The sequence below is a fragment of the Telopea speciosissima genome, chromosome 7 (assembly GCF_018873765.1).
Source record: "Telopea speciosissima isolate NSW1024214 ecotype Mountain lineage chromosome 7, Tspe_v1, whole genome shotgun sequence".
Taxonomy (NCBI): domain Eukaryota; kingdom Viridiplantae; phylum Streptophyta; class Magnoliopsida; order Proteales; family Proteaceae; genus Telopea; species Telopea speciosissima.
The window spans coordinates 32945917-32966142 of NC_057922.1; the positions used below are offsets into that span (position 1 = coordinate 32945917).

The 20226-nt window shown below is 40.7% G+C and overlaps 2 protein-coding genes across 5 annotated transcripts in view; both read right to left on the reverse strand.

Annotated features, from left to right (window-relative positions):
- Window positions 1-5527: 5527 nt before the first annotated feature.
- LOC122667831 (protein FAR1-RELATED SEQUENCE 5-like) lies at window positions 5528-9358 on the reverse strand. Of its 3 annotated transcripts, XM_043864278.1 has the most exons (6): window positions 9255-9309; window positions 8594-8648; window positions 8359-8465; window positions 5964-8230; window positions 5808-5881; window positions 5528-5721 (listed from the first exon to the last, which is right to left on the reverse strand). In XM_043864278.1, exons 3-6 carry the CDS (start codon window positions 8432-8434, stop codon window positions 5703-5705), a joined length of 2436 nt encoding a protein of 811 aa, XP_043720213.1. In that variant the 5' UTR covers window positions 8435-8465; window positions 8594-8648; window positions 9255-9309; the 3' UTR covers window positions 5528-5702. The 3 variants fall into 3 exon arrangements, with proteins under 3 accessions (XP_043720213.1, XP_043720210.1, XP_043720211.1); XM_043864275.1 differs by lacking the exon at window positions 8594-8648 and having other exon boundaries at window positions 8359-8478; window positions 9258-9358; XM_043864276.1 differs by lacking the exon at window positions 9255-9309 and having other exon boundaries at window positions 8359-8476.
- A 5352-nt stretch (window positions 9359-14710) lies between these two features.
- LOC122668131 (aspartic proteinase 36-like) overlaps window positions 14711-20226 on the reverse strand; it is a 65373-nt gene continuing 59857 nt past the window's right edge. For both annotated transcript variants that reach the window (XM_043864710.1, XM_043864709.1), the window contains exon 10: window positions 14711-15014. In XM_043864710.1, the coding sequence (XP_043720645.1) occupies window positions 14866-15014 (149 nt within the window). In that variant the 3' untranslated portion in view covers window positions 14711-14865. The remainder of the gene's footprint in view (window positions 15015-20226) is intronic.

Genomic DNA, 20226 nt, shown 5'->3' on the forward strand with positions numbered 1-20226 from the left:
AACATCTTTGTTGATGACCGCGATGTTAAAAGAGAAAACCTATAAGAAATCTATTTTAGAGGTGGTGGTTGGATGAGGAAGTGAAATTGAGGGAACGATCCAAATCTATCTTAGAGGTGTTGGCATAGGCGAGGCTGGCTCAGGTTTAAGTACGAGAACATTCTTGTATGTGAACCTGAGCCTCTCTTGGTATAGGCAAAGTTTGAAATATGAAAAAAGTATATGAGACAACCCCTCCTATGGATTTAGTATGTTCAAAATACCCTCTCTATATCCATTCCTGCCCTCTCCTGCCCCTCGGTGAATGGATCTCATTCACCATGGGTGGAGGAAAACTCAATCCTATTTCAAATAGAACATTTCAAATGTGATGGAATTTAAAATATAATTTCCTTTGACGTTAAGTACCTCAAGTATAATTTATCTTTCGGTATTTGTGTATGTTCTTGGTTAGTGGATTACATATGGTTGGCATCCAATGTACGAAAATGTGATCCGAGCTTATCCCAAACACAACATTTCAAACATGAGGTACCGAAAATGTAATTTCTTTAAACATTAAGTATCTCATGTGTAATTTACCTTTTGGCATTTGTGTATGTTCTTGGCCAAGGCATTAATCATGTTATGTAGCTTTGTTTGTTGCGAGAGCTTTGATTCATACTAGATGAGACAGTGGACCACCTAATACTTTTTTTGCCTCTATCTAATGTTGAAAACTGAAATGCCTTGCAAAAACACCTTTATTGAATCAAAAACCTTTCTTAAGTATGGCCTTATAGCAATTCGATTCCTTTACTTCTGCCTACCCCTACTGTCGTGTGTGCCCCACACACAAGCAAGACGGAATGTATCACTTTACCCCTGCCCGAGCGGGGGTAAGACAGTACTTTCCACCACGCTTATTTCTGGGGGTGCACAGGCGAAAGTAGAGGAGTCGGATCCGGCCTTCTAGTCATAGTTTCATCAAGTAGAAATGACGGTAAATGTACATTTACCAAATTGTTTTCTGTGCCGGCTCCCATGCATGGATTTCCACCACATACAATGACTAAACTGATGAATTAAGTAAAATTGAAATATAATTTGATGAATCAGGTTTGGTTCTTACTCGATTCGTATTTGGTTCGGGATGTAATGAACATAAATTGAAACCAAGTCGATTATTAATTGGTTTCAAGTTTTTGGTATTTTTATTTTGGTTCATTATCAGTTTTGATTGTATGATTTGCTATTGGTTTCGGGTTCAATTCTTATTTGGTTCAACCGTAAGCTAAAGCATGGAGATGTAGGCATTGTGGTGAAATCAAGTGAGGAGAAGACTAGGGTTTTGATTGAGAGAGAGAGAGTCGAAATGGCAACCAAAAAATGGTATAGAATTGCCGGTACAATGTGATAGATTGAAAGAGAAAATTTGGATAGAGAGAGAAGGGAAAGAATACATTTGGAAAGAGAATAAATACTAAATAGAATTACAAGGACTTTTTTTTTTGTGGAAGGTGAAGGTGATGTGGTAATGAGATGGCCTCCTCATCATCCTTATTACTCCCCCTCAAATGCGGCATGGAAAAGAAAGAGAAAAAGCCAATTTTGACACGTAAGTCAGTGAATGGCGCCCGTGGAAGAGGCTTGGTAAAAATTATCAGCTAGCTGATATGTAGAGGGAGCAAACCTTTTTCACTCACAAATTGATAAATAATTTCAATATGCTTAGTATGAACATGGAAGATATAGTTTTAAAGACTATATGGGTATTTCAGTAAATTTTCTGTATAGGGTTTCGCTATAAATCTGTAGCGAGAGTTTTTTTTCTATATTGAAAATCTGTGAGAGGTGTAAGGAACGAGCGACTATAACCCTATTCTCCATTGATAGTGAAATAGATCTCATCTCACTGTGGACGTAGGCAACCGTGTCGAACCACGTAAATCTTTGTGCGCATTATGTGATTGTGTTTACGATTTCTATTCTTCTCTGTATCGTGTTAGGTTTTCCACAATAGTGCATTGTTGCTTAGAACTCAATCCGACTAGTTCAAAAAGCCACAGTAGTCAATGGTAGATCGATATCAATCCTCAAGACCAATCCAAAAAGAAAAATCTGTCAAGGTAGAAGACTTTAAAACTATCAATTTTTATATTATCTCTTATAAATTATTGCTAAATTATTTGCAAGTAGGTTGCATTTGGTTTTAGGTAAGTTTATTTCTCCATATCAGGCAACATTTATAAAAGAGAGGTAAATTGTTGATAATGTGTGATTGCTCAAGAGGTTTTCCATTTTTCAAATGGATACAAAATTTTTTTTTTTTATGAAATCAAATGGAGACAAAATTAAAAAGGGATGGGAAGAACTAAATAGTGTGATATGATAGGACATCTTGTGTCTTCTTGCGCATATTCTATTAAATTTGAGGGGAATAATTTTGACTTTATTGAGCCCTGCAGGGGTATTTCAACAAGGTTGTCCCTATGCCTGCAATAGGGTCGGGTTAGGCCGAGCTTTTCAAAACCCTAGCCCAATCCTGACTCAGTGTTAGAAAAATCGAACCCTAACTCTCCCTCAGGGCCGGGCCGGGCCGGGCCGGGCCGGGCTGACCTTGATTGGCCCTAGCAGGGGGGGGGGGGGGAGGGAAGAGAGATGTAGGGGCAGTTGTTGCAGGCAAGTTTATCAAGGTTTCAAAGTGGTAACGTTAGCTGCTACAAAGTGTTTTGGGTAAGGATTGGCTTAAGTTAATTTCTGCAGGGATTTGTATTTCAGTAATGAATATTTGAGTAGTTGTATTAGTTTTTCCCTTGGAATAACAGAACTCAAATTTAGCATTTATTAAGTGTTTAAGGTTTTACAGGGCCAAACTTGCCCCCACTTTGAAAAGATCTTAAAAAATATTAAGAATGTAGTTCTAACTTCCAACCCAATCACCTCTATACATTCTCTAAGTATATTTTATATATTTCTAATCTAATTTATGAATGGAGATTTGAACTCTTTACATTGACAATATGATATTCTCTGTTTTTTATTCCTAACAAAAGCCTAATTGCCTAACAAAAATGAAACCCTAAAACTAAGAGAGTAAAAGGATAATGAAATAGAAAGTTGCAATTTGTGACATGGAAAGCGAAAGCTTAAAACTAAAAGAGTTAAAACTTAAAAGTAATATATGATAAATAATTAAATATAATAATAATTATAAAATCATGGTCGGGTTAGGCCGGGCCAAGCTTAGCCTGAGGCCTCAACCTAGGCCTAGCCCAACCCTGACCTCAGGCCTGAAAAATGAAACCCTAAGTCCCTAATCCACCCTCAGGGTTGAAAAATCTGGCCCAAGCCTTGTTCAGGCTTAGGGCGGGTCAAGGCTCACAAGGACAAACTTGCACCCCTACTTGCCTCCTTAACCCTCATTTAGTTTATCACTGCAATCGAGGATTTATCCAAACTTCTCAATGTTTATCATGATCTAAATTTATTTCATGGTATCAAGCTGAATAGGTTCTGTCCAGAAATTTCATATTTGTTATTCGATGATGATACATTTTTTGTAGAGCTAATAAGAATGATACTATTACTCTAAAATCTGTTCTTGCTCTGTTTCAAGATCTATCAGGTCAACAAATCAACTTCGATAAGAGTGGTATGATTTTTAGTAGAGCCGTAAATAATGAGACTAAGTTGTTTGTATACCATACTTTGTGAATTAGTGATTTAGATCTTGAGTTTTTTCATGTTTGGTTAACTAGGTTAAAAGCCGGTTGGGGAATTGGAAAATGCCCATTCTTATTAAAATCCGTTCACAATGCTATACCAACATATCTCATATCTTGTTTCCTCTTTCCAACCAAGATCTATAAAAAATTAGATTCCATTTGTTCCCCATTTTGGGTTAGGAAACAAGTTGGTAAAAGGAAATTGGTTTCCCTCTCATGGTCCTCCATTATTTGCCATCCCAAAGATATAGGAGGTTTAAGTTTTCGCACAAGTTCTATCCATAACCAACCACTTATTATAAACAGTTGTTTTTATCGTCCAAATATGCAAAATCGACTTGGAATGCATACCAAACACAGCCTAAATCTGTAAATATTCAGGTCAAGAGTAGTACAATAATGTTTGTAGTAACTAGATTATCTGAATTTGCTTGTTCTAGGAGGTATAGGGTACTCATATGAAGGGGGAAGGGTGCTTTAGTGTTTGGCAGAACCAAATAAAAACCAAACCCAAAACCAAAAACGAATCGTACAATCAAAACAGATAATTATCTGAAATTGAAACTGATAACAAACTTTCTGAAACCAATTATATAGGAACTTGGAACTAATTCAGAATCGGTTAAATTTCAGTAAATGTCCATTACATCTCAAACCGAATAAGAACCAAATCGAACCGAAACTGATTCATCAAATTATATTTTGTTCTTACCTGATTCATCAGTTTAGTCATTGTAAGTGGTGGGCATCTGTGGATGGGAGTCCCTACAAAACAGTGGTAAATGCACCAGTGCCATCATTTGTAATAGATGCAACTATGGTTATAATGCCATAATTTGGAAAGGATTTTGATTCAACATGGTGTTGTTGCAAGATATACAGTTTTCAACATTAAATAGAGACAAAAGTATCACAAGAACAAAACGCCTAAGGAACGTCCCTACTCCAAGTGGGGATTAAGGTCTCTAGCTCCGTATCATATCTCAAATGGTTCAGCTGGTTCAAACTTTCTAACCAACCTCAACAGAATATCCACACACACACACTAGCAATGTGGCAATAATACTCCCATAAAGGTGGCTCTTTGTTTTTGATTTTTCTTATCCAGTGTGAACCATAGCTCTGGCAAAAAACAAAGCTACTGAGGTGATATATATGCTTTAAAAGGAATATGAACAATTAAAATAGAGCATTAGGTCCACTCTACTGTCAAAGCTTCTTATGCCACAATAAAGGCTACCTAGTTATGTTTGTTTCTTCGACTACCTAGTTATGTTTGTTTCTTCTTCTCTACTTACTCCCCCCCCCCCCCCTCTCTTTTTCTATTTGTTTGATTTGTTATCTTATCATGAATTGTTTTTTTAAGATAAAGTTCAACATGGTTGAATCATCATATATGATGTACAGAATAATAGTACAGGTGCTACATGCTACACAAGCCACAACTTGCAGAGTAATGGAAAAGGCTTGATAATTACATGCCCAGGACACCAACTGATTTTCATTGCTTGTGGAGCACTTTCTCAAGCTTGCATTTGAGAACACAAGAAACCAACTCCTTGGAGAGGTATTAAAATTACTGCTATGGCAGGGGCACAAAAATTAAAGCCATCCCTTAAATTTTTTATCATCCCAGATTTTGCAGAATTATGATTTCAATAAAAAATAATGGCAATCAAATGAAGCTCATGACTAAAACTGAATTAGTTATACTTGGAGTAAATGATCATTGAGACTACTGTCCAGTTTCATATACTTCTGTCATATTTCAAGATGAGAAAAGAACGGGGGGGGGTTCTATAAGAGATTGAGATTATATCTTCACAAGTAAGATTAAAGAGCCCTTGGTGACCTAGATTAAATTTCATCAAAGCTGGAACCTTGACAGTCAAGATTCAGTAATTTAGTAAATTAACTTCTCTACATATTCGCCTAAAAGCTCAACTGGTCAGTCTACCTTTGATTGCACCAATCATAGGACAGCCCCCATACCTCTCAGTCCACATCTCCAAACCTGCGACAAATGATAGACTTACTCTATGTACATGCTGAACCCAATTTTTTAGATTGAACAATGACAAAGGCCAAGAATGGACGTACCTAATAAATAATTGCCGTGTTTCAGAGGGTTCCTCATACACCACCAAACCCCTATTCAATACAGCTTCACCAGTCTGTTTTGCAAAAAACAACCATTAGGGATTAGTATATTAATGCCTGACACAATAACTAGTCATGATGTTGAATGGATCATACCTCTTTGGTTACTGCTTCGCATTTTGTTTTGTTATGCCCAATGTTGCGACATATACTACACCTGTTCTTCCCCTTGCCTATGCTTTGCTCCATTGGAGGTTTCTGATGGTCTTGACTTGGCCAGCCACGATTCACGGATGGAGGAGGCATCTTCAAATGCTTATGTGCTTCGGGCATTGATTCGACGGTGGACTTTTGAGTCCCTATAGTGGAATCACCAACCCCAACTCCAGTAGCATTTTGTACCATGGTGGCAAGCTTCTCAGTCAACCCTTGTAATGTTCCCATAGCAACTTCAGAACATTCCTGGGATGAGCATGCCATAGCCATCATATTCTTGACAGCATGTGATAAGCCACATAGTGATCTTGTTGTTATAGTAGCAGGGGAAAATTCTGGAATACAATCAACCGGCAACCCACACCTTGCTTCTTTCGTCCACCTAAATAGAATGTATTTAGAGGGGATACTGTCACGATCAACCATCTGTAGAACCTTCAACACATGCTTACACACCAACCCCACGAACTCAAACATATGACAACTACAACACACCTCTTCCTCCAAGGAGTTGTATTCCACCACACATCTCTGCTCACTTGGAATCTTAAAAGGCCCCACCTTAAACTTCCGAACTGGCCCTTCAGCTAACTCCTCATGGGCAGATAAGCTAATGCTCTCATTGAAATGTTTCTTAAAAATCTCAAACACCCGACTTGTGTACACCTTTCCTGCATGCTCTTCAAGTGGACTTTGTGAGGACAATCGAGGTAATTGGGTGAATGTTCTGAACTCTGCATCAGCTTCCTTCTTTCTACGCCTAGCTACAGCCCTTTCGTATTGCTTGACAAACCTATATAACGTCATATTGTCCTTGAAATACCACCGGAAGTAACAATTCATCCCCTCACTTCGCTGTGTCGACCTCATTCCGGCAAAGAATGAGCCTCGTAAATAACAAGGCACCCAATACTCCTTTAAGGCAAACTTATCCCTCAACCACAAGTGGTCCTTCAAATTATATTTCACTATCATTGCTTCCCAACGAACTAGAAAATCTTCCTCTGTCCCTGAACGATAAATGCACTGTTTCCATTCCTTCTTAAAATCAGGGTTTAGGTACCATAGGGCACCAAGGTGCTCTAGGGCATGCTTTGCAATTTGCCGTGAGCAAATGCGATGTACTATTTGGGGGAAAACATTGCTCACTGCAGGTATAATACCGGTGCACTCAACAGTAATAATGGACTTTGGTGCCTTGCCTCCCATTGCATTCATCCATGCCTTGAACAGCCACTCAAATAACTCCTTTGTTTCATTCGCAACTAAACCACATCCAAACAGAATAGATTGAGCATGGTGGTTCACGCCAGTAAACAGCCCAAATGGCCATCTATACCGATTCGTCTTGTACATTGTGTCAAACACCACAACATCACCAAACACTTCATAAGCAGACCTAGCTTTGCTGTCAGCCCAAAAAATTCCACTGACCATTCCATCATCTGATACATTGATAGAATAAATGAATCCGGGATCCCTAACTTGCATGGAGTCAAAATATGCTAGAACAGCCTGGCAGTCATCAGCAACGATCTTCCTTTCATTTCTTCCCATATAACTTTTACCGGTCAAATTTTGGTGCGATCGGAGCCTGGATGTTTGGCCTGGAAAAACCATTGGGTGATTGTGCTCTGCTTCAAATTTATCAACTACCCAACCATTAGAAGTTGCTTTAACCATAACAAATGCAGGACAACCAACTCTAACCTCTGCTCGGCGACGCACCTCTTTTCCCCTCTGTCGCTTGTGGTTGTCATTTCGGAAACCTTCTTTATAACATACAAACCTCTTTGACAGAACCTGCCTTGAACCATCTGATTCCCTTTTCCTTGATAGGTTTGTCCGATCTATGCGAACACCAAAACCTTGCATGCGGGCATAATTACTATAGAAAGAATATGCTGCTTTTAAGTCAACAAATTTCATCCCGATACGTGGCAACATTTGTGTTTCATCAGTGCTTCCACACGTTGTTCCTGCTTCGCTTGCATCCTTAGAAGCACTACTACTGTTTGGCTGCGGGTAATTCTCTTCTCCAAAATCATCCACATCCTTAATATCCTCATCATCACTATGCAATTGCTCAGAGGTGGCAGATTGTTGTGTCTCAGCGTCCCCATCTGCTAATTGAGGCTCCAACTCCGCAGCATCAGCTTCAATTGCTTTCTCCAAATCTGACTGTTCTTCACTTCCATATACATCCTCTGTCAAAACATCAAACACAGTGGCATCCAGTCACATACAAATAACCTTTCTGCATGTGAAATATTAATCAATGGAGTACACAGGATAATATCCTTGGTTATACCATTGGCTTCCCAAACATGCTCACCTGTTTCCATATAGAACCAGGTACTCCTAACCATTGCATAATCCTCCATCTCTATGGATGAAGCGAAACTGACCATCTCTTACAAGCTTCAACTATGGAGATGGGGTTTCAGTGACAACTGCACGCGTACCCAGTACATACAAGTAATGTATTCCGTAGGTGAGACAGCAACCCATTCCACCGAAAATAATAATTCAACAAAGTATAAAGATGGATATTACAGTTGAACTCTTACATCATTCAACCCCGAATGCATTAGACCAATATGGTGTAATAAAGTTCAGGGACACCTGCAGTGAACAACATCTTTTTAATCTCAAAGTATTCAATGAAAATTAAAGGAACTACGATCTCCATTAGATGTACACAACATAAACACTTTCCAATAACTATAACCCAACAGACTTCCAACTAAAAAACTAGTTACAGTGGGTACATTTAAAGATCGGTGGTGCTGTACCGGCTAAAATTCTAAAGTAGAATGTCATGTATCAAGCCAAAGGGGGTGGGGGAAAATACAAATATGAGTATGATCGAACGCGAGCTCTCTGAGAATATTTCTCCTCGTCTATCCATTACATTAGCCCATTTGAGACTTGAATACTGAAAAAGGAAGAAGAATTAGAACTCAATGAGAGATGAAGAACAATCAGCTGAAAAACAGAAAGGACAAGTCATTGATACCCCCATCATGAAAAACTACAGGCCAACAAAACAAGCACACAAATCATTTACCACCTTCAAACACATTACCACCAACATCATCATCACATCCCCACAATCAACATACATACACAATACATGCTGCCATTAAACCCTTCCCCTTCCCCTCCCAACCAAATATTAGGTGCAGTGGTACGACATGGGTCAAAGGGGTCAGAGTCCATCTTTTTTACCTTTGTAGCAGCATTGATTCCAATACACTGCATTCCTTCCCAAAGATTGAGATTCATGCTGAAATAGAAACAAACCAGAAGAGAAGTCATGGTCTAGACTCTAGACAAGAATGTTTTTTTTTTTTGGTAAAACTTGAATTGAAAAGTGAATTTTGAACGAAGAGCATATTGTATTGCATTTTGGAGAAAGATTCAGCCTCTTATAAAAATGATCAGACAAACCTGCAGTACAATGACATAGGATTAGCTGCAAAATCCTTATTTACATTTGGGAAGATAAATAGAACAAATGAAATGCAAAAAAAAAAGGGTTATTTCCTTCTGGGCACACCGAGACAACAAAATTGTTCCCAAGACGAAGTGAATGGGACACAGAGGAACTGGGTAAAGAGAGAGATGATAATGAAACAGAGGGATAAAGAGAGAGAGAGCGAAGGGAACTAAGAGAGTGAGAAGAATACTGAGGAGCAGATACCTGAAAGAATAGAGTGGATCATCTCTGTTCTCCCATGGCGTCGCTCGATTGCAGTCGAGAATGGCTTTTCGTTCCTAGATCCGTGAAATCCCTATACTGGAAAGTGGACAGAATGGGGTACCTACGGATTCCAGGCTTCAGCGGACATGCGTTCCGTATTTTGCTCTACCATACAAAAATCGTTCTATAGTCTTCTGTACTTTTTACAGATGAAATACAAAAATCCAATGGATTTATTTAATTTATTTAACCCACTCTCATCCAACGGCTAAAAATGAATTCCCTTGGGATTCCTTCACAAGTTGGCCATGTGGTGATCTTCTTCTCTTAAATTTTACTTTACTTAATAATGAAAATCTTTAGATTTTAAAAGTAAAATAAATTATTTAAAAAATGATGGCAACGTTGCCAGTATCATGTGTTCCCTATAAAACTCTTCTCTTTCTCTTTGGCATGTGGGTTCTTGTATAAGAACCGTGTGACGATCCCTCTCATGCTCTCATTGATTTGGCATGGAAAATTCCATTATTTGAAAAGTATTATTACTAAATAGGAAGAGGATCTTTATGAGAGTGTAGTTTTCAGTTTTCACAAGTACAACCAATGGAGGGAGAAGCATAGTAAAATAGGGATGAGAAGAATACATAGCATGTATAATTTTTTCCCTTATTAAATATTATTGGTAATGATTATAATAGTAGGGGAAAAATCGGTATCTGGTCGTGCGCAAGGTATAGCGATCGAAATATACATGCTATGTATTCTTCTTAACGGCCCTTCGGACCAAGCTCACTTATGTAAGCAATGAAATACAAGACATCATACCCCAACACACATGACAATTCTAGCATTCATCACCATAACTAGAAAGGAGTCATCCTGATTATTTGTCCCGTTTGACAACCTTAATTGTACATGTTATAGTATTATACAATATTTAACATTGGGGCAAGAGATCACTATCTGGTTGTTTAGCGCCTGCACCAGCACGGGGACCAATAAGAGCGTGTGTAGAATCATTTTACTGAATCGGATTTTATAGTTCATTGGAGGCTGAGTGGTAATTTTATGTGGTCTTGTATCTAGGCACAAGAACCACTCAACCGGTTAGCATTCTTTTTCCCTTAACATTGATTTGCTTAATCTGAAATTGTCTTCTCGTGTTCATCCTTGCATCGATTGTTACGAATATATGTAGGGCTCACTTGGTGATCTTGAATCCGATGTGAATCCTCTCTATCTCATGCCTTATCAATTTTACCTCTAGATTTTACATTAATTTGTACAAACTTGGTTAGTTTGCTTTATTGTTAGGAGATTTTGGGTGTAAAACCAACAAAAAAAGTTCTTGGGTTTAAAACCAACAAAATAAGTTCTTTTTTAAGAGTCTGGGCTCTTTGGCCTAGTGTTATTTTTTGGAATGATATTTACGCGATGCGTGATGCCCAGGCAGACATGCCCTCAGTCTAGGACACAACTTGCGTTCATAACAACAAATGTATGCTATTTCAAACTTGTAATATGATATTAAGAAACCTCTCCTAGTAGGGCTTTGGCTGATTATTAATTGGGCCAGAGTTCTCAAGGGGCAAATATTATCTTCGCCATACTATTCTTGACAAAAATATTAGATGGCGTAATGGATACTAGATTTGGAATGGCTTGAAATCAATCTTTCCTGATCGATCTCCAAAATATGGTTTGTTGGCGAGTTGGTAATGGTCATAATACAAACATTTGGGAGTATGCTTGGATGCCGAAGCTTAATGGTTTCCGGGTCCCTCATTCTATTAATCCTCATCCTTTGTTTTATACAATTGATGAACTCTTGATTAATAGAGATTCAAATCATACTCGAATCTATACTATTTTTCCAAAACATATTGCATATTCTATTAAAGCGATACCTCAAAGTCTATGAGCCTCTAAGCCTGACCATTCATGAGGATCAACTATTCACGCTGCTTTCTAAATTTGGCATTCTATCCGTTAAGGTCACGGTTACATATCCAATTTGGATCCTCTACTACCAAGCTGTCCGGCAGGACCGTGCTGTCAAGACATGGTGAGGTGTGCAATGACCGCCTTACCCCCATTCAAGCAAGGCGCTCGGGCAGAGGTAAGGCAGTCATTGCACGCCTCGCCATGTCTTGGCAGCACGGTCCTGCCGGGCAGCTCGGCAGTAGAGGATCTGGATCCCTACATATTTACAAGTCACTTGTCAGATAGTTTGTTGTGAAAGATTATTCGGGATCTTAAACTTCACCCTAAATTCAAACTTTTTCTATGGAAAATCTTGAAAGGTGGTATCTCTACCTATTCTTCAAAGTTTAAGTAGTTTATTATTGTGCTTTTATATGTTTAATGGAAAAATCTTGTTGTAATCACGGTTGGTTACAACAAGATTATAATCTTACTTTTTTGTCCCTTGTCTAAAAACTTATTTTGGTCATGGGTTAAAAAGGATTTTCAAAATTAGTTGAGAGTGACTTATCATTCTATCCATGTGAAATGACAAGATTAACCTTGTATTAAATAACTTTTGGGAATAAGACATGGACAAAAAAAATAAGTTTACAACTTACAATTTCAAATCTTAGTTCACTTACTTGGTGACAACAAGTGCACCCACGTTTAATTGAATTGTTTTGGGTTCAGTGAATGTATATACTTAGAATTGTAATTGTGTGGGGATTAGGTTGCAATCCTATTCATATATTGTCTATGTGAGGAAACCCTAGATACAAGCCAAGGGATTGTAGAATCAAGAGAAGAGAGGTAGTGCATTATTTTCCGATTAATAGATAATTTTTTAGTTTTCTTGAGGTGGATGCAGGCATTCGTGTCGAATCACGTTACATTTTTTTGTGTTTATGTCTGATTATTTGCTTGATTTCTTTCTCGTGTATGCACACTCAACCTAAAAATTTGAAGCTTGTCATTGGAACTCTCCATGCATTAGCCTCTGTCGGCGATGGTCCGCATTCTCTCTTCTACCCTTAATGCAAATGGATGTATCCATGCACACAATATGAAAATGTATAAAATCTATGGACATTTAATTATGTATACCATGAATTCCCAAAGTACTTGGGTTTTTACAATTCTTCTAAGGAACAATCTATATTTCAATATCCATCTCTGTTTTCACCTCTTGTGGCAATAAATGAACTGTTTTGCTTCAGGATTTCATCCTCTCTGGGTACTATAACATGATATGCAGGGTGGGGCTAGACGTGTGGTGCCAACAGTCCTACAATGACAGACTTATGTAGGGTTTAGCAACCCCACCCAAATTAATGGTGAAAATTCTTCAGATAAAACAAAACAAAAAAAAAAAAACTCTGTTCAGGTTGTCATTGGGTTCCCTCATTAAAATTTCCATCAACCAAAAAAAACAATTGTATCCAGTGCACAAGACTCCCGCCACTGCAAGGTTTGGGGAGGGTCAAAATAAATGTAGTCTTACCTCCACTCCACGGAGAGGCTGTTTCCTTATTTGAATGTGCAACCATTTAGTTGCAATGGAACAACCTTACCGTTGCACCAAGGTCCACCCTCTAAAATCTCCACCAACTATTCTCATCAAAAGTTCGTCTTGTTTCCTATTCTTGGTACTGCAAGTGTGAGTGAAAGTGACCATCACCAATCTAGTTGGTTTCTCTCGAGGTCTTCCTTTTCCCCTTTTTAATTACTTCTCTTAAACTCCTCTACTTATGTTAAGTTAATGAAATTTAAACATGTTATCAACATCAAGGTTAACCACTAATATATCCATATTCTAAGCATTACATTAGGAGGTTTTCTTATTATGTGTAATTTGAGGGAAAATCTCAACTCTCAACTCTCAACTACAAGAAGTTTGAGTTAAAATGGTATCCACAATCCACATCAATATTTCTTCATACAAGATGAGTCAGCTGCGTTAAAACTTTTTAGGCCAAATGTTCTATGTACCGGGGGCATAGGCTGCGCCCAGACACATGAGGGTGGGCAAAATGACCACCCTGCCCCTGAATGGCACTGTGATGTGGCACAGAGAACATCAACCCAACTTTTTATTAAGAGTTTGAAAAACATACCCTTTAAGAGCAAGTGGATCATTCTTAAATAAGTCAAATGTCAAATTTAGTGAGACAAGCTCAAACAATATCACATGGAATTAACTTTTTTATTTTATTTTTATTTTTGATGCAAACCTTTTCAAACAGGTTTAGAAGCCTTACATTTGCAAGTAGAGAAATTAGAATAGATGGAAATTTAAAATTGAGATTTTCATATTGCCACCCCTCATGTGTTAAATAATTTGTTATCTTATTTTTTTGTTCTTTTAGTATGATAAATTTTTTTTTTCAATGAGAATAATAATATCATTTCACATCTTTACTCGAAAAATGTTCATAACAATGACATAATGATAAATCACTTTCAAATTATTTTTGAAAACCCTTTTATATCTCTATCTAACAACTTCTGGGAATAAGGCAAAGGACAACTAAAAGGTGTCGAATTCTAAATACACATATAAAATTACTAGCTGATGCCACATGACAGATAAAGCTACGTACATTATGATCTTCCCCAGACCCTGTAGTGGCAGGAGCTTTATGCACTAGGTGCACCCTTTTTTATACTCATGATATCGTATCAACTCAATCGACTACTCACAACCACCCTACTCTGCAATTATGCCCCCCTCCCCCCTCAAAAAAAAAAAAAAAAAAATAGAAACAAAGATAATATTCAACCAAGTGGTGAACCTGTTCAACTGGTGACCAGCCCCTGAAATGGTTAAACACAACAACCTCATACCACATTTGACAAACTCATGCAGCCATTAGTAACCTCTCAACAGGAACAAAAAGAGAGAGAGAGAGAGAGCAGGTTTGACCATCACAATGTAACATCAAAATTATGAACCAGTTTATAAAGAAAATAAAAGTCACATGTGAAATATTAATTTTAATAAGAATCTTCATGATATGCACAAGGATAAACATCTGTGTCCTGTCTCTCAAATTGTACACTGAACAATAGTGAGGGATTTATAAATAGTATCAACCAGACAATTGAATTAAAAGAATTATAATACAACAAATCAATGGAACCCACATAAACTATTAATCACAAAAAAAATTAGTTAATTAAATTATACAGCATCACTGTTAGTAACAATAATGTAAAAAACCTTCCTGCTTCCAGACTCCAAGCAGAAGAAAGAGTGTGAGAACCTACTTGAAATGTAGCTCCAGATTGACCATTCTGCATTTTAATGCTGGAAGAACCTGGACTCAAACACAACCCAATCAATAGAAATGCAATATTCAGACTGCAGTTAAACTTCCAACAATTTTTATTAAATAACATAAATATCCTTCAAGTGGTAAGGTAAGGTTGCTCCATTGTGACCAAGTGGTCACGGGTTTGAGTCTAGGGAAACAGCCTCTCCGCTGCGTACCTAATGACCCTCCCCCAGACCCCACAGTGGCGGGAGCCTTGTGCACTGGGTATGCCCCCCCTTTTTTTTTTTTTTTAAATAAATATCCTTCAAGCAATTTTCTGTGTCATCCTTGATGAATTTGAATTAATTCGTGTTCAAAAGGAAAAATTTTAAGTTCTTAGAATGAAATATGAACAGATTGACTAATGGCGTTCGTGATGCCTTGGAATGATTACCTAATACTTAGGTCAATGCAATGGATGTGCAGTGTTACAATTTTTTTTGACAAAAACATGGCTGCAGAGTTTGAAGGAAACCGTGCCACCATCGGGAATACAATTGTTGTTTCTTCAGCATGAACAATTTTTGTAGCAGTTTCAGCTAAACACTATTCACATGAAATTTCTTTGCTCAATATATTCTCCATTTGCAGATTTGCTGAAATTATTCCATCCTATATATATATATATGGGAGAGAGTTCTCTGAGCAAATATGGTACTCAACACCCTCTCACATCTTTTTTTTAATCATTATTTTTCTTATATATATATATATATGCATCCGAACAGGCCATCACTTTCACTCCAGTCTTTCCGCTTTGCAAACAAAGAAAGAGGATTTAGTCTGATGGTTAATTTTTACAAGTTCAACAACAACATGCAAATTCAACAACAACAACATAGCCTTATCCCAACTAAATAGGGTCGGGGCTCAGATTCAAATTTTCCTTACTCTCATGCAAATTCTCAAATTAAGTTTCCATTGGGACTGGTTGGTCACAAAAACCTTTTGTTTGGTTAGATTTCAGATATTGTTTTAAAATTGGATGAGTTGATGCACAGAAATAGTTCTATAGCAGTTTACACCACCACCAACCCCCCCCCCCCCCTAAAAAAAGAAGAAAAAGATCTAGTTAATTTTGTGAAACCCGCAAAAAAAAAAAAAAAAAAAAAACATTTTGAACTTTTGGAACCCGAGTGATTTCAGATTTTGGTTCAATATTTCCCATACTAACCTGAAGCTATGGGCAGCATCACATCTTTTTTCTGTTCTTGGCATGCTGGTTTGATGGCCTGCGAAGCCTCTCTCTGTCTTAGGCCGAATCTCAAGTAAGAATCCCATTTTATATATATATATGTTGTATTTTTAATTAATTAGTGTATTAGGGGTGAAATAGTAATTTTTACCTAGTAGGACCCTGCACCAGAGCTACCTGTGTCGGTCTGCTGGCTGGACAGGCTGCAGGACCTCTCCCTTAATTAAACTCAATGTAAGTATAATTTAAAATATATTTATATAACGTTTTGTACGACCAAATAGGGTTAGAAAGGTATTTTAGTAAAATTGACTCTGTGGGACCCAATTCCCCAGTGGGGAATGTAATTCCGGACAGTTACCCGTATCCGGATCATCCCTAATGGCACATGGCATCATTCTGTAGCTGGAATAAGGTAATAAATACAAAAGAATCAATTTTAGAAATAAATTATGGCCAAAAGACCATTCTGCCCCTTAGTGGTTAAGTATCCTATATATATATATATATATATATATATATATATAACTTCTCTTATACTATTTACAAATCACTTTACAAAGTTAGAGAAAACTGAAAATTCGTTCCACCTTAGGAGAGAAAGAAAGAAAGAGGAAAAGAGAAGAGAAGAGGAGAGAAATTGGGGCTGCTCTTGAAGGCCTAGCTCCCTCATCCGATTTTGGACTTGAAACCTCCATTGCAAGGCTGTTCTCTAACAATTTCAGGTAAGTCTTGAGAACTCTTGCTGTTTCTTTCTCCTTCTCCTCTTAATTTACTTGATTTCTGTCTAAGTATACCTAAAATAAAATTCTGCCATTAAAGCTCTAAGTTTGAGCTCAAGTAATAAGAATCTTACCCAATTGCTTGGTGTCTGTTGCGTCAAGAAATCGTCGAGCGGTCCTGCGAGTGCCGTTACCTGCAAGTGGACCAAGGGGGTCAACAGAGAGAACCGGTGTGGTTCCGGCCTAGGGCTCTCCGATGCCAAAGTTAGATCTCCTGGCGCAAACAGATGAATAGTGATTATTCAATATGAGATTAGATGTCCCTTGATGGGGTTGTGTACCTTGCCTTTTATAGTAGCGTATGGCAGTGTGGAGAGTCCCAGTTTGATGGCGATTGTGCCGTTGAGTGGATAGAGGCCCTGGGTGACGGGGCTCTATCCTGATTGATCATCTCCCCGCGGGAGGGAGTGTCCTAGTGGTATCAAGATCCTTGGTGGATAGATACCCGCGTGTGGTGATAACGTCCTTGGTGCTTGAATCCGTCTGGATGACGTGACTTCTAAGCTGCGGCCTAGAGTCCTGGTGGTGACATGAGTCTTGTAGCGATACGATCGGGTCATAGGTGAGTGGCCCCCACCTCACGTTTGTGCCCACAATGCTGTGCCTGGGTGCAGGCCGCGCCTGGGCGAGAGGTCGCGCCTGGGTGTGGCCACCCCTTGGTGAGGCCGCACCTGGGTGCAGGCCGCGCCTGGATGTGTGGCCGCGCCCAAGTGGTGGCCACGCCTGGGTGAGGCCGCGCCCGGATGTGTGGCCACGCTGGGTGAGGTCGCGCTGGTGGTGGCGCGCTGGGTGAGGCCGCGCTGGGTGTGGTGCGCTGGGTGAGAGCGCTCTGGATGTGGCAGCGCTGGTGAGGCCGCGCTGGTGGTGGCGCGCTGGGTAAGAAGGCGCGCTGGGTGTAGCACGCGCTAGGTGGTCGCGCTGAGTGGTGGCGCGCTGGAGTGCGGCCGCGGCTAGCTTGGGTGTGGCGCGCTGGGTGAGAGGCCAGCGCTGGATGTGGCAGCGCTGGGTGAGCCGCGCTGAGTGGTGGCAGCGCTGGGTGAGGCAGCGCTGGGTGTGGGCTGCGCTGGGTGTGGCCGTGCACTGAGTGCGAGGCGCGCTGGGTGTGGCAGCGCTGGTGGTGGCGGCGCTGGGTGTGGCAGCGCTGGGTGGGGCTGCGCCAGGTGTGGCAGCGCTGGGTGGGGCAGCGCTTGGGTGTGGCAGCGCTGGGTGGAGCCGCGCTGGGTGAGAGGCCTCCTGGGTGTGGCCGCGCCTAGGTGAGGCCGCGCCCGAGTGGAGGCCCGCCTTGGTGCTGGCCGCGCCCGGGTATTGGGACCCTGGTTCGTTCCCCTTGGTTCTGGAGCGGGTCGCCCTGTGACACGTGGCGACCGCTGATTGGCCCGATGAATATTGGATGTATCATTTGCCCCCCACTCTCTTGGGATAGGATGTCCAAGAGAGTAGATGCCTTTACATAGTGAGGGCTCCATTGCGAATAGACTTTCCTTGCGGGGCTTGCCTGTAAATCTAGTGATGAGGTAGGAGAGGTTGGGGGTTCAAACCTTTCCTCCTGCACTTTTTCATCTTTTGTTTTTTGTAGACATATGTCCTCCTTCACTTTCTCTTCTTTCACTTCTCATTCCTCTTTCTTGTTTTTTGTCCTCTTTTTGGTGCCCACCATGTGTTTGTCTTTGGGTGCTTCTTTAGCATCCATTTTTGCTTGATTTTGGGTCCTTGTGTTTACTTTGTGCTCCTTGGTGTCTTGTTTCTTTGGGAGGGCTTGGTGGTGCTTGGCTTGAGTGCCTTGCCTCTGGTGGTCTCTGTCGTTGATCGTGCCGGTGGTGTGGCCGTGTCGTCGTGTGCCTGCCTCCCCGTGCGATCGGCCTCCCCTTGAGGTAAGTTCGACCCCTTCTCTTTCTTTTTCCTTTTTTTTTATTTTATTTTATTTATTTATTTTTTTTTTTTTATGCAGGGCTGCGCCTAGGTGAGGCCGCGCCTGCGGGAGCGAGGCCGCGCCTGTGGGGCGTGAGGCCACACCTGGGTCGCCGCGCTTGTGGGGCTTGAGGCTACGCCTGGGGTGGCCGCGCCTGCGGGCGTGAGGCCGTTGGGTCGCCGCGCCTGCGTGAGGCCGCGCCTAGGTGGCCTCCGCCTGCGGGTGTGAGGCTGCGCCTGGGATGGCTGTGCCTGTGGATGTGAGCCCGCGCCTATGGTGGCCACGGCGTGGGTGTGATGGACCCTCATGCTTGTCCACCCTCCTTCTTCTTGTCTGTGATGGATCAGCTGTTTATACTTTGCAGGTGGTCTTCATTTCATTTTTCTTGCTAGCTTCTTGTCTGCTTCATTATTTATCCATGTCATCACCTAATGACTCTGATCCGACTGCGGTCGTGGTTGGATCCCTTGAGGAGTCTTCTTCCCCCGCGGATACTTTTTCTTCTTTGCCTTCCCCTGTTGCTAGTGAGGGGGAGGAGGAGGTTTCTGGAGATTCCACCCCTAGTAGGGGTCGTAGGGCCTCCAGAGCTCCTATTTCTGTTGGTGACCTTAGGAGTAAGTTGGTTTTTATTCCTAGCGTCTTGACTTCTCCGGACTTGGCGGTTCGCATTCTGGAGAAGACCCGTGATTATGACTTCTCAAGGTTCCCTGAGGTCACTACGCTGCTACCTGAGACTGCTATAGTGGCTCGTGTCTCTCCTGAGGATGATGTTGTGGTGACAGAGGAGGGTGCGGTCTTACCAGAGGAGAGTGTTGCTCGTTCGGCTGAGGCTGATATGATGTCTCCTTCTGGATCAGAGGCTGCTCCTCCACTAGATGCCCCCTGATTTTATAGATGTTCTTCCTGGATGTTAACTTTTTGGATGATAACTTTTGGATTGTGATGCTTGCTTTTGTATGTACTTGACTCTTTCTTTGTGATCGCTTTTGCTTTTCTTTGACTGCATTGTCTCCTGGTGATTGTTTGCGCGTTGATACTCTCTGACCCTTGATAGTTATGGGATTTTGGTAGTGGCGTCGTACCTTGGTGATCCTCGGACCTTGGTTGGTTAACGCCTTAGGCGTAGAGCCTCAGTGTTGGCATGACGCCTTAGGCACACAGCCTTAGTGTTGGCAGGTCGCCTTAGGCAGGAAGCCTCAATGTTGGCATGTTGCCTTAGGCATAAAGCCTCAGTGTTGGCATGACGCCTTAGGCACACAGCCTCAGTGTTGGCAGGTTGCCTTAGGCATGAAGCCTCAGTGTTGGCATGTCGCCTTAGGCATGAAGCCT